General features: G+C 33.5%; 1 protein-coding gene across 12 annotated transcripts in view; it reads left to right on the forward strand.

Annotated features, from left to right (window-relative positions):
• PMS1 (PMS1 homolog 1, mismatch repair system component) overlaps window positions 1-15,432 on the forward strand; it is a 107,318-nt gene that overhangs the window by 88,188 nt on the left and 3,698 nt on the right. For 10 of the 12 annotated variants that reach the window (XM_038585133.1, XM_038585127.1, XM_038585129.1 and 7 more), the window contains 4 exons: window positions 471-614; window positions 995-1,884; window positions 7,628-8,107; window positions 11,379-11,509. In XM_038585133.1, the coding sequence (XP_038441061.1) occupies window positions 471-614; window positions 995-1,884; window positions 7,628-8,107; window positions 11,379-11,509 (1,645 nt within the window). The remainder of the gene's footprint in view (window positions 1-470; window positions 615-994; window positions 1,885-7,627; window positions 8,108-11,378; window positions 11,510-15,432) is intronic. The other 2 variants (XM_038585136.1, XM_038585137.1) reach the window with 2 other exon arrangements.

A 15,432-nucleotide genomic window follows, 5' to 3' on the forward strand; every position in this document is an offset into this window, starting at 1 on the left:
ACTTCCAAGGATTTGCTCTAAAATAAAGAGAAGGAGATAAACAGATACCATAATATTTACTAACCAGTGTACTAGGTGTCTTAATAGGACTTGACAACAATTCTGTTATGAATTATTATCCTATTTATAGTGAAGAAACTGAAATGTTAGTGAATTAATTAGCCCATTATAGCCAGAAAGTAACAGTTTGGGTTTGAACCCTGGACTTTGAAAACACTCATGATACTATGATCTTTTAACCATGATGCCAGTTGCACTGGATATTTATTTTTCTTAATAAATGCTTGTGCTTCATGTAATTTCATGGCCTCTGAATGAGTATTACCATTTAGATACTGCTTTTCCTAGTAAGCTGTTAAATCCACTCAGTTTCTCAACTGACTATATTTTTTTGGTTATATTTAAGGATGGCAATACTATCTTTATTTACACGGTATTTTTATCTTTTCTTTATTAATATATATTTCTAGCTAATCCGACATTATTACAATCTGAAGTGCCTAAAGGAAGCCAGTCGTTTGTATCCCATTTTCTTTCTGAAAATTGATGTTCCTACAGCTGATGTGGATGTAAATATAACACCAGATAAAAGTCAAGTGTTAATACAGAATAAGGTAAATTTTTGGGTAATTTTTTTTTATTTATGTTATTTACAGACTTACATAGTCCTAACCATATTCACATGGGAGAGTTGCTGGTTTATTTATTTTTTCTTTTTCTTTTTTTTTTAAGTTTTATTTATTTATGAGAGAGAGAGAGAGAGGGGCAGAGACATAGGCAGAGGGAGAAGCAGGCTCCATGCACCAGGAGCCTGACGTGAGATTCGATCCCGGGTCTCCAGGATCGCGCCCTGGGCCAAAGGCAGGCGCCAAACTGCTGCACCACCCAGGGATCCCGAGTTGCTGGTTTATACATATTTTTTAACATTATTTTAAATCTTGCCTGTTTATTCTTTTCACAGTTTTTCCTAACATTTGTTAATTTATATTTTTAGGAAGCTGTTTTAATTGCTCTTGAAAATCTGATGACGACTTGTTATGGATCACTACCTAGTACAAATTCTTATGAAAATAATAAAACAGATGTTTCCTCAGCTGACATGGTTGTTAGTAATACAACAGAAACAGATGTGCTTTTTAATAAGATGGAATCATCTGGAAATAATTATCCAAATGTTGATACTTCAGCCATTCCTTTCCAAAATGATGTGTGTAATGATAAATCTGGGAAAAACACTAATTATTGTTTAAATAATCAGATAAATGTTGATGACCATTGTGATGATCATTTTAATAGTGAAAATTCTAACATCGATAAGAACACTAGAAGTATATTTCAGGAGATCCCAATGAATAATTTATCATGTGAGGATGCCCAAAAGGAATGTAGTGAAACTTGTTTTGTAGTTTCTGTTAAGCATACCCAATCAGAAAATGGCAATAAAAGCAATAGAGATGAGAATAGGAAAAATGAGGAAGGAGCAGTTCCTGAGAAGCCTTTGGAAATCTCTGCAGATGACTGGAGCAAGGGAAATACACTTAAAAATTCAATGGGAGAAAACATTGAACCTGTGAAAATTTTAGTGCCTCAAGAAAGTTCAGCGTGTAAACAAAATAATAATGCTTATCCAAGTCCTGAACTAAAGAATCTCAGTGAAAGTTCCTGTAGCAAAAAATCAAATGTGGTAGATAACAAATCTGGACAGCTTACAGCATATGATTTAATCAGCAGTCGAGTAGTCAAGAAACCCATGTCAGCAAGCGCCCTTTTTGTTCAAGATCATCGTGCTCAGTTTCTCACAGAAAATTCTAAGACCAGTTTGGAGGATGCAACAGTACAAATTGAAGAACTGTGGAAGACATTGAGTGAAGAGGAAAAACTGAAGTAAGTTTCCAGAGCTTGCATGTGACCTGATGCTGAGATATTTCCATTCTATATGACTCACTGGGTTAAAAAAAATTTAAACTTCTTATTTATGGAAAAGCAGAATGGAAAATGCCTTTTGGTTTGGCTAGAGTACCTTTTTGGCATCACTTTTTTATATTTAGAAGTTTTTAGTCTTTTGTTTTTTGTTTTTGGTACAAGCCTTAACTACTTTCTTATTATTAAAATTTGAAGTGAAAGGTTTTCCATTATTCTTAATTTAAAAATACTATTTTCTTCTATTTTTTATATTAAAGAATCTTTCTATGACAGGACTTTCTCTTTTTTAAGCTTATGTATTAGAACAATTATAACACTGGTAGTTTTAAGAAATACCTTGATATCCCTTTTATTAAATTAAGAAAATGGTAGACCTAAACACATCAGTTATTACATTACATGGACTAAATATTCCAACTAAGAGGCAGAGATTGTCAGACTGAATTTAAAAAGTAAAATCCAGCTATGTGTGTCTACAAGTTAATCAGTATGGTGTAGGGAATTTTCTAGATAAAGCAGCTAGAAGGAAAATAGTGTTATTGAGGAAATAAAAGATGCCCTCTGTGACAGGAACAGAATATGAGTGAGTATATATAGGAAAGTAAGCTGAGGGAAGGCAGGCCAGGTTCTGTAAAGTTCTATAAGCCGTAACAAAGAGTTTGAATAAGCCCTAGGATCAGAGTTTTTCTGCTGAGAGCTTAGGGCAGTCTTTGGGGTAAGGGGTACTTATTTTTTTGTTCTCCTTTTCTGGATATTTTCCTTTGGTTTTCTTCTCCTTTCCTCTAGTAGATTAGAAACCAGATTTAGGCCATGTGCCCTGGCTACTGGGGTTTCAGCCAATTGATGTTAATTAAAACTTTGTAGTAGCTATGAACAAATACTTATTCTACTTAAAATAAGTAAGAATAATATTGTAATTGGGGTATTGAAAATGGTAAATAAACTTTATGATTACATTTAATCTTTAGTCACAAAAACTTTTTTATTTTTTTTTTTACACAAACACATTTTAATTGATTACTGGTCAAATCAGAATTAATGTTTTCCATTCAGGTTACTGAATCTCTTAATGACAGTAAAGTGAAAGATAGCTGTTTTTACTTAACATTTACTTAATATGTTCCTTTGGACATAGCTTTTTCTGTTTCCCAGGGAACTAATAAATTGACTTCTTGAGTAAATCACAAGATTAGTACCATATGTGAAAATTTACACATTATAATTAATTACAAATGGTGACCTTTATCTCGAACTCATTTTTCACCATAAGGGAAAAATCTTGAATTGGAATGTCCAAGAGCTAAAAATACTTACTTATAGTACCTACTGAAAGTAAACTATTGAAGATTGTGTGTTTTATGTAGCTAATCCAGAACTTCAGATTCTAAGTAGAAACGGGAGAAAATAATGTATAAAATTATGAATATAGCCTGGTAAGTAACCAGAGAGGCATTTTTCATCTTATTTACAGTGAAACAAGGTCTTTCTTACATTATTATCTAGCTAACATTATTTAGCAAACATGTACCGAGTACGAACTGCACAACATGCTCTGGTCGCATGTTTCTTAGTCTCAATTTTAACATTTACTACAATTCTCCCAAGAATACAATTTTTATTTCCTAACACATAGCTATCTAAATTTCTCCCTAAGATTGTTTTGCGTATATTACCTATAATAGAATTTAGCTAGTTTCTTAAGAGTTACTTAGGATTAGAAGTGACATTAATTCTCCAGTCTCAAATTTAAAACTTCATTTAAAAATTGTTTTAGGGGATCCCTGGGTGGCTCAGTGGTTTAGCGCCTGCCTTCAGCCCAGGGCATGATCCAGGGTCCTGGAATCGAGTCCTGCGTCCAGCTCCCTGCAGGGAGCCTGCTTCTCCCTCTGCCTGTATCTCTGCCTCTCTCTCTCTCTCTCTCTCTCTCTCTCTCTTGCTGTCTCTCATGAATAAATAAAATCTTTTAAAATAATATTTTGAACATAAAATCTTTTAAAATAAAATTGGGTAAAATGTAGCATTGTAAAATACACAGATCTTAACTATATATATAGTTCAGTAGATTTTTATATGTGCACACTCATATAACCACTGTCCCTGAAGTACAGAATACTTTCTCACCCCAGAAAGCTCCCTTACGCTACCTACCAGCCAACTTCTGTACACAGCCACTGTTTGACTTCACCACACTACTGTGGTTTTGCTGGTGCTTAAACTTCATATATATAAAATCATACAATGTGTACTCTTTTATGCCTAACTTCACCTAAACAAAATATTTTGTGATTCCCATCCATGTTTGTTGAATATCTCTGATACCTATATCTCTGTATAGTTCATTCTTTGAATTGATACATAATATTCAATTGTATAAATAAAGCAAGGTTTATTCAATCTCCAGTTGGGTGGTTTACAGTTTGGGGCTATTATGAATAAAGCTGTGTTGTTTGGTTTCTAAATACTTGGGGTATTTCTAAATATCTTACTGATATCTAATTAATTCTGTCATGGATAGGGAAAATAGCTGTCAAATTCCAATCTTTTGAAATTTACTGAGAATTAAGCACAGGGTAGGATCTATCTTCACGAGTGTTCCAAGTGTATAGCACCTAAAAGGAATCTGAATTCTGCAGCTGCTAAATAGTGTTCTAAAATGTCAATTTAATAAAGGTGGTTGATAGTATTCCTAAAATCTTCAATAGCTTTGCTGTTCTTTATTTTTTGGTCTAGTTCTGTCAGTTACTGAGAGAAGGGTATTAAAGTCTCCAGCTATGATTCTGGATTCATTTCTACTTTATATCTGTAAGTTTTGATTTATGTAACTTATAGCTTTGTTATTAGATAACGTACACATTTGTGATGGGTATACCTGCCAATTGTTAGCCCCTTCGGTCATTCTGAATTTTCCCTCTTTGTCTGTGGTATAATTTCGTTTTGAAATTGATCATTGATTTCACCTTATATTACTATAGCTATTCTTTTATATGCTTATGATTTGCATGGTGTGCCTTTTTTTCTTTTACTTCCAAACTAGTATTTGTGACTAAAGTATAACTTGTAGACACACATAGCTGGATTTTACTTTTTAAATTCAGTCTGACAATCTCTGCCTCTTAGTTGGAATATTTAGTCCATGTAATGTAATAACTGATGTGTTTAGGTCTACCATTTTCTTACTTATTTCATCTTTGTTTTGTTCCTCTGTTCCTCCTTTTTGTGGGAGACAGGCAGCCTTCTTTAGGGTTAAAAGAATATAATTTCATGTTTAGTTTTAATTCTTCTATTGGCTTTGCATAATTTTTTGCTTTGGGGAATATATTATACATTCTTAATATATCATAATCTACTTAAGAGTTAACTAGATTAACCCTATTAGGGTTCCAGGTACAGAGAATATAAGAACTTTGCAAGAATAATCCCACTTACTACCCCTGTCCTTTGTGCAATTGATGTCATATATTTTGTATCTATATACAATATAAAACTCACCTTAAAATGCTTTCTTTATTTTTGTTGTTTATTTAAATTCCATTTAGTTAACATAGTATAATAGTAGTTATATCTTAGTAATTCATCACTTACATATAACACCCAGTGCTCGTCATAGCAAGTGCCCTCCTTAATACCCATCACCCATTTAGCACATCCCACCGCCCACCACCCCTCCAGCAGCCCTCAGTTTGTTTTCTTTGGTTAAGAGTCTCTTATGGTTTGTCTCCCTCTCTTTTTTATCCTCCCCTATGTTTGTCAGTTTTATTTCCTAAATTCCACATGAGTGAAATCATATGGTTAAAATGCTATTTTTAAAAAATTTAAAGTTATCTTTCAAAGAAATGAAAAAAATTTTTAAGATGCATTTTTTCTATTTACCTACGTAGTTAGCATTTTTGGTGCTCATCCTTTTTTCCTATAGATCAGTTTCTATCCGGTGTCAACTCTTTAATAGTGCAATTATGCTGGCAACAGATTCTAAGCTTTCTTTTATCCAAAAATGTCTATGTCATCTTCATTTTTGAAAGACATTTTTGCTTTGTATCATTGAATTCTGGATTCTGTTGGCACTTGAAAGATGTTATTTACTCTACATTACTTCTGATGAAAAGTTATATCCATCATTTGTGGTATTCTTTTTTTGTAGTTCCTTTTTTGTTCCTTTCACTGCTTTCAAGGATTTTGTCTGTCTTTGGTTCTCAGCAGTTTGAATCTGATATACCAGCCTGTGGATTTCTTTGTCTTTATCCTGCTTGAAGTTTACTGACCTTCTTGGATCTATAAAATGATTCATATTTTCAAATTGCCTAATTAGCCATAATATTTTTCAAATGTTCTTTTTTTTCTCTTCATCTTTATATTTTTCTATCTGGGACTCCAATTACATTTATGTTAGGTTGCTTGTGCCATAGGCCACTGAGGGGTTTTTTTAATCATCATTTTTCTCTATTTTTTTCAGATTGGATAATTTCTGCTCTTTCTTCAAGTCTGTTGGCCCTTTCTTTTGCCATCTCTGATCTGCTGTTAAGCCTACCCAGGGAATTTTCCATTTCAGATAATGTATTTTTTAGTTCTAGAATTCCCATTTCCATTTAGTTCCTCTTTATAATTTCCTTTCTCTGTTTAGGATCCTCTTCTATTCTCTCATTATGATCATGTTCTCCTTTAAGGGCTTAAATATTTATAAAAACCTATTTAAAAAATTTTTTTTTCAAATTCCAACATCTCAGTTATGTTGAGGTGTGTTTTCACTGACCCCTTTTTCTCTTGGCCATGACTCAAATTTTCCCATTTTATTGCTTGAATGATAACATCATATAGTGGACATTGTGGGTGATATGTTGAAGAAATTCTAGATTCTGCTGTCTTCTTCTAAAAAGTTTTGGTGTTTGTTCTGCCAAATATTGAAGTTACTGACAGATAACATTGAGTTTGTGGAGGCTGTTTTATACTCTCTTAGAGAGAGACTGTTTAAATTTTGCGCTTAATCTCAGGGCAGTTACTTTAGTTCTAGGACATAGTTTTTTCCTTACCCTAAGATGTAGCTCTCCTCCAGTTTTAATTTAAAGCCCAAAGTGTAAAAAAAAAAAAAATAAAGCCCAAAGTGTTTACTAAACCATCTGATTATATAGAATTCAAGCCCCAAATTCCATTTGCTCTGCAGTAGGCAGTCACTAAAATCTCTGTTTAGCTCATTTAACGTTCTAGCAGTTGTTTTCCTCTAGGCTTCCATGTATGGGATTTTCTCCTTCAATTTTCAGTTGTTTTGGAAACAAGGAACTCTGTTCTGGTGATTGAAGCTAATAAGAGTGCAACTTACATAATGTAATACTAGGTGATATAAAAATAATAAAAATTATAAACTTTTTTTAAAAAAGAGTGAAGCTTATTGGTTGAGTTCCTGGCACTCCCTTTAATGCTGGGGACTGCCCTCTGGGTAAAAGCTATATAAATATGGATCTCTTTTTTTGAATGTTGAATCCATTCCCATATCTACCTGTTTTTTGGTTACTCTTCAGTGCTCATTTTCAATAGTTGATTTTTGTATTTTGTTTGAAGTTATTCTAGTTATGTATGGGAGGGTTAATCCACTACAAGTTCCTTCATCATCAGACTTGGAATACCAGCTCTTTATTTTTCATAAAATTTACTTCAGATGGCTAATATATTTCAGATTATGACCTCATGAGTTCTATTTTTTCTTTATTCATAGATATGAAGAAAAGGCTACTAAAGATTTGGAACGATACAATAGGCAAATCAAGAGAGCCATTGAACAGGAGTCACAAATATCATTAAAAGATGGCAGAAAAAAGATAAAGCCCACCAGTGCATGGAATTTGGCACAGAAGCACAAGTTGAAAACTTCATTGTCTAATCAGCCAAAACTTGATGAGCTCTTTCAATCCCATATTGAAAAAAAAACTCAGAACATTAAAGTAGTTCAGATCCCTTTTTCTATGGAAAACTTAAAAAAAAATTTTAAAAAACATAAATTTGACTTAGAAGATAAGGAAGAACTTTGCTTGATCCACAATCTCAAGTTTCCTGATGCGTGGCTAATTACATCCAAAACAGAGGTGATGTTATTAAATCCTTACAGAGTGGAAGAAGCCCTCCTATTTAAAAGACTTATTGAGAATCATAAACTTCCTGCACAGCCCCTGGAAAAGCCAATTATATTAACAGAGAGGTATGGTGAAATAGTAGAATTCTTTTTTCAGCTCTCAAAGCATTTATCAATTAATACTAGGTAGAAACTGACAGTAAAAAGTTGGAAGTGTCTTCCGATAGGGAAAAGTTTATCAAAGAATATTTTTAAAACTTGATTTTCTAATCTTTAATGGAACTGTTTTTAAATAACTGTAGAATATTCTAGATAGTTTACTTCTGCAGTTAATAACCATCAATCTCAGTTCTCCTGTAATTTAGTGACTTGTCTCTAGGATAACTTTGAAGTTAGTTTACAGTAACTCTCTCATTGTACACTTGTTAACATTTCAGACACATACCAAAATAGAATTATATAGTAAGAGCCTTTATGAACAGTTATCAAGATTTTGCCACATTTGTCTACTTGTACTTTCAAATATATATATGTATATTATATATTCATGAGAGACACACAGAGAGAGGCAGAGACACAGGCAGAAGGAGAAGCAGGCTCCCTGGAGGGAGCCCAACCCAAGACTCAATTCCCAGGACCCCGGGGTCACGCCCTGAGTCAAAGGCAGATGCTCAATCGCTGAGCCACCCAAGTGTCCCTCTCTCCTAGTCTTTTAGACAGTTGCCACCCAAATATCTTTCACTTTCTTTCTCTTAAAAATAACTTGCCTAACCAGTGATAAAAAATGACTTTTTCCTATTTTTCACAATATTAATTCCTTGGAAGTGTTCCTCATTGTCTCAAAATGTCTTTGTTACAGTTTTTAAATTACTAAGTTTAATTTATATCTAAAACAAGGTCCAAGTATTAAATTTCGTCTGTCTCTTAAATCTCTTCTAAATACCACACCATTAACTTGTTGATACTAAGTCACTTAATTCATTAGAATATTCTATTGTCTCCATTTATCCCTTTGCTACTTCATGGTGGTGATCAACTTGTTTTTTCCTCTCCCATATGTAAACAGAAGTTAGCTCAGGATGGTTGAATAGATTTAGATTCTACTCTCTGGTAAGACTGTTTAATAGGTTGTGCTATGCGCTTCATGTTTCATCACATCGAAAGGTACTTATCACTGCGTTCAGCCGCTGACAGTCTGCTCAGATACCTTAAAATTCTCTATCAACCTTTCCATTTAATGATTTCCATCAATGGTCCATTGATGATTGTTGTCTGAACTGATTCTGCTATAAATTGCAAAATGGAATATATCCCTTTTATATCCTACATGAGCAGATTGTTTTCTGTAAAAATAAATAGCTAACAACCTATTAACATTTCCCTTTTTTATATTTAATATTTCTTTTATGATCTGACACAAGAGACAATCATATGGATGATAAAGGAGATAAAAACCTAAAATTAGAGATTGAGGGTTTGTTCTCTAGGACACATCACTAGATAACTCTGTTTAAGAACTCCCAAGAATAAATTTTAAAAATATTTTATACAGTATATTAAAACTTGTGTTAAAAAAGCCCTGCTACAGGCACCTGGGTGGCTCATGGGTTAAGTGTCTGCCTTTGGCTCAGGTCATGGTCCTAGGACCCTGGGGTCAAGGTCCACAATAGGCTCCCTATTGTGGGTCTGCTTCTCCCTCTTCCTGTGTGTGGACGCACTCTCTTTCTCTCAAATAAATGAATAAAATCTTTATAAATATATTTTCTTAAAAAGCCCTGCTACGAGAAGGGAAAAACAGGGCCAGGACATAGGAAAACATTTGTCAGAGCTATCTTTTTAATTAAGGCAACAGTATTTGCATTCACCAAAATCCAGCATATTTCATAGTATTCTCTTAAGATTGGCTTAGCAAACTGTCAAAGATTATAAAAAGAATTAATACAGATTTGAGCTATATTAACAGTTTAAAAATCTGATAAAAAATTTGGTTCTTTCTCTCTGAAAGACCAGTGTGTTTTAGTTTTCTTCAAATAACTGAGCTGGCCTTATACACAGAGGTGACCTTCATTGTAGTGGGCTCCATCCAGCCAAGCTGAAGTGGCCAGTTGTCTTGAGACTTTTTTATCACTAAGAACCCTGCCTCTGGTCCACCTGAAAGCTTCAGGCCCAGCTGGTCCCCAGGTCTTTGAGTGGTGCTGCTCTTTTCTGGTGGGTTTAATGTTGACTTACTGATACAAACAGCTGCTGCAGCTCGGAGCTTGAGGCAAGTTCTGAGGCCTGTGCTATTACCCATCCCAGGGTTTGGTGTCTGCACTCACTTGTCTAGTAGGGCACTTGGGGGCAGGAAAACCTTGCTGCTCAACTTGAATCTCCCTTTGCAAGGGGAAGAAATAAAGGAAAGGAGTTGTTGCTCCCTAAAAAAAAAAAAAAAAATACTTTCTTTTCTTAAAAAGAGCTAGAGTGTATCTGAAATTTTAAACTTGATATACTTTTCTTAAAGATATTTGTGAACTTTCACTTATATCTTAAAAATCATTTTGTACTTATATAAATCATACGTATTTAAAGATGTTTTTCTTTGTGATATTCTGTTACTCAAAAACAAATACATTAAAAACTATTATTTGGGGCCCATACTAGCCTGACAAAGCTTTCTTATTTGAACATGGACAGCAGTAAGGCTGAATTCAAAATTGTTTTTATCCTTCTTTTGGAATGTGACATACCCACCACAATTAATGTAAGTTTTTCAAAACTAAGTCAAAGACAGGGTGATTATGACTTGGGCTCAGTTTTCTCACCATGGTTCTAATGCGGACTGTGTTGTTTATCTCTGAATGGAGTGATTTAGGTATCTATAAAATACAAAGTAAGAGCTCAGTAATAACGACAATAGCTACTGTTTGCTGAGCATTTACCATATAATAGGAACTTTACTAAACCCTTGATCTTACCTTCATAACAATCTTATAACTGGCATTATTTATAAATAAAATTTCATTTGTATTCTATAGAGAGTGCAGTTTTTGATTTCACATTAATTTGTAATGTTCTAAAAGATAAAAACTGTCTTTTATGTCCATTCTTCCTCCTTTCTATACACTGTATTTAGCAGGTTTTCTATAAGATATTACCAGAGATAAAAAAGCAAAGTTTGTTACAGCGCTACTTAAATCATTTTAGTTACTGATCATTTTTAAAGGGCCTTTTTTTTTTTTTTTGGATATTGATGTACATTTTATTAAACATAACATATAATAATAATATACTATTATATTCAAGCTCCTTCCTGCTTATGACCTGCTTTAGGCCCTACTGGTTCTTTAAAGGGCCTTTGAATTAAATCTTCTTCATTTTACATATTTAATAAGTTAAAGGATCGTAATTTCTTTTACAGTCTTTTTAATGGATCTCATTATTTAGAGATGTTATGTAAAATGACCACAGATGATCAGAGATATAGTGGATCGACTTACCTGTCCGATCCTCGTCTTACAGCAAACGGTTTCAAGATAAAATGGATACCAGGTATGATGATGTGGTTTACCATTTCCTGACTAGGAAAAATAAGTCTTGTTCCAGAAGTTACATTTGAGTTTCATATACATATTAGGGTATAGTTTTGTCTCACCAAACGTACAGTGTCAGCTATGTAAAAACAGGTATTTCAAAAAGGTCATCTCTGTCTGAAACTAGTAAATCTGGCATCTCTTTCAGTCTGTTACCTTGCATTTGTGTTTTCATAACTGAGTAGTTTCACTGTAATTTTTAACATCTTTTGTCACAATATGCAGAGTGCCTACTTTATTTGAATTATTGAATACTCCTTTAGATGAAAGAAATGTGTAGTACATTGGAAAGGTTTAACAAAAATGGACATCTCTTTTTTTTAAAGGATTTACCTATTTTGACAATTAGATTTATAGTATCAGTAATCTATTTAGAGAGTGAATGATTTGATTCCATTGCTTTGCTGAAAAGACTATGATAACACTATTTTCTTTCTATGGCAATTCACTGGGTGTAGAGAAAAGTAAATCCTTCTGAGTAGGACACTTCCATTTTCCTGGTTGGTCCCTTCTCTCTTCTTCATAACTCTCATACTTAACTGTTTTCTGCCCTAACTGCCTAGGCTGGTCCTGTCCTATTACTTTCCCTTCATCTGGTATCAAGGGTACCATGAAGAGTAGGGATTCCACTGTCCCCCCTTCTGCCTGCTCCTAAATTTGTCATGACCAAGATGTAGAAAAACAAAGTTCAACCAAAACAGTGTTGGAGATTTTTATAGGAATGTTTTGCTGAGACATAAAAAGAAAATAAGTAAAATCAGTCGTACAAAACTATGAAATTAAGTATATATAAATAATGTTTTGGTGCCCTACACTTTAATTTTATTGACTTTTACAGTTTTACGAGGACCTGCCCTGAACTTCTTACCTTCTATCTCAATCTTGGATATTTAGATTTGGAGTGAAGAGAGTTAGTCCAAATCTCAACTTTGCCATTTAAAAAGTGTATTCTTGGGAAAGTCAGTTGACCTCAATGCTTTCTCATATAACAACTACTAATTACTGAATAATTATGATGTACAGGGCATTAATCTAAATATTAAATGTATTAACTTATTTAATCTTCCCAGTAGCCCTATGAAGTAGGTTCTGTTACTGTCTCCATTTTATTGGTGGAAAAAGCAAGGCACAGTGAAGTTTACTTAAGGGTACCAGTTAGTAGTAGAACCAGGATTTGAACCTAAGTGCCTTTACCCTAGCTTTTAACTAATTTATTATATTGCTTCCTATAAAAATTGAGATATTTACTTAATAAAGTTGTTGTGAGCAGTTAAGGAGGTACATAAAGAAATCAGCATAGTACTTGCCAAAGGAATATTCTTTCTTTCCATTTTCCAGTATCCCTTTTTGTCATTTCTTTTAGTCTTCCCAGAAGTCTTTTCTTCCTTGAGACCTCTAGCATCATTTTAATTTATTTTAAGTGTGAAGCAAGAGGTGTGTATAGGTACATGTGTGATATTTTTTTCTTAATTTGTTTTTCTAATGTGATATTTCTGACAGGTACCATTTTTTTTCATGAAAGATATTGTCACAGAAATTTTTTTTAAAGTTAGGATAAATATCCTGTCTTTTCCAAGAGCATGTTTATTTATGAATTACTCAGTAAGTTTCTGTCTGACAGATGCTTTCAGCTCTTAGCTTATGGGGTAGTGTTTTTTAAATCCTTTTGAATGCCAGGTACTTTGCATGGCACCAAAGATATAAAAATAAGAGTCATCTGCAAACTGACTTGATTTGATTGGAATTAACTTTTTTTTAGATTGTCGTCAGCATTATTTATCTTACCAGTAACAGATGAAATTAGAAACTCATGTTTTCCTCTTTTAAGACTTTTTTTTTCCATCATTAATTTTTGTCATGTTTTTCTTAAAGACCATTTCTCCTCTTAGAGTTTGTTTTGGACTAACTTTGGAAGAGCAGTTCACCAGTTGTCACAAAACATTTTTAAATGATAAAGACATTTAAAAGAGAGGAGGAATACATTTGGCTTTGAGGGAAAAGGTTCTTAATGTGATCCTAAGGATTTTGCTTGTTAATTGGGATAGTTTTTTGCTCTACATCAATAAGAATTGCATATTTTAAGAAGTGAAAACTTGTCAAACCACTTACTCATTTGACATATTTTCCCTGAAAACTGAAAAGCATTTCACAGAATCTTATGGAAAATTCTTAAAAGTTTATTGTTACATAGTCCCAAATGTCTGTATGTTTCCATATCAGAATTTTGTAAATGCGATTAAAATATTGAAATATTGCTCAATTCCCTCACCTTTTGCCAAATACTTTGCCCATATCCACAAGTAATTCTGTGAAATGTGTATGATTTTCCAGGGCAAATGTAGTCAGTATTAGACTTTTCAGTCTAATCATACTATAAAAGGTAAAGAACCAGCAATGATGAAATCTCTGGACTGATTATTTTTGTCATTTCCTTATCTATATATATGTAAAAAGATGTGAACGATAATATTCTTCTTCCTCTTTGCCTATGTAAACCCTGTGTCAAGTCTCATTTAAATTCCCCTGGTTGCTCAAACTCTCATTTTGTCTCTCTTGATCAAACTCTGTGTTCTGTCCCTTAATGCTTGATTATAGATCTTCTGTTACCCTCCAGTTGTTTCCAGGGATGCCTCTTCTGTTTAGTGTACCACCACTGCATCTTATCCAGGCCAAGGAAGTGATCTGTAACTGGAAACAGATTAGGGGCAGGATCACTGACATCTCAGAATCTGAAACTCTTCAAGCCACATCACTCCTCTTTTTTTATTCATCTGTTGATAGCTACCACTTACCCAAAATTGAGGTTTCATTTTCTTAATTCTAGGTAACATGGTGTGGACTTCAATATTAAGAACACTGGTGCACAGATAGAGCCAGACAAGTCAGATCTCTGCTACTTGGCAACATCTTAAAATTCATTCTAAAGCCAAATTTATCTTTTGGAATTTATGCTATTACGGATAGTATACCCCAGTATATATCTAATCATGTAGCTGTTTTTTAGTTTTATTTTAGTCACTAAATTATTTATTTTTTATTCATGAGAGATGCAGAGAGAGAGGCAGAGACACAGGCAGAGGGAGAAGCAGGCTCCATGCAGGGAGCCCAACATGAGACTCGATCCTGGAACTCCGGGATCATGCCCTAAGCCAAAGGCAGACGCTCAACCATTGAGCCAGTCAGGCCAGGCGTCCCTAGTCACTAAATTACTTAAAGTCGCTTTAATAATATCAGTTTTAAATATTGTTTAAAATATTTTGAGTAAACATTAGTGTTTCGTTCTTTCAAATTAGTACTTTATTAATAAGTTTCTGTAGTGGTAATCATTTTACAATATATGTGTATCAAATAAGTACTATGTACACCATAAACTTAGTGTTTATCAATTATATCTCAATAAGGCTGGAAAAAATAAATTACTATGTATTTTTATAATTTGTAAGTTAAAATAATCATAGAAATAATTCCGACCTTTAAGTTAGTATTAAACTAGTAGAATAGAATTTGAATAGCACCAGTTGTTAAAACACTTAAGCCAGTTTTACTTTAATAAATATCATGGGGCTCCATTTTCTCTCCAAAGTAAGAAATGTTGTAAGCAAATGTAGAGAACAGAAGTGCAATAAGTGAGATTAAATTAAATGATATAAAGCACATGTGGTGTCTATGAGCACTTATGACTTAATGTGAAATCCTATGGGAAATCATTATTTGTTCTCCAACTAAGTAACAAAACTTAGTCCTGACTATATTAAATTCTTTTTTTTAATTTTTTTATTTTTATTTATGATAGTCACACAGAGAGAGAGAGAGAGAGAGAGGCAGAGACACAGGCAGAGGGAGAAGCAGGCTCCGTGCAGGGAGCCCCGCGTGGGACTTGAT

Source organism: Canis lupus, chromosome 37 (assembly GCF_011100685.1).
Source record: "Canis lupus familiaris isolate Mischka breed German Shepherd chromosome 37, alternate assembly UU_Cfam_GSD_1.0, whole genome shotgun sequence".
Taxonomy (NCBI): Eukaryota; Metazoa; Chordata; class Mammalia; order Carnivora; family Canidae; genus Canis; species Canis lupus.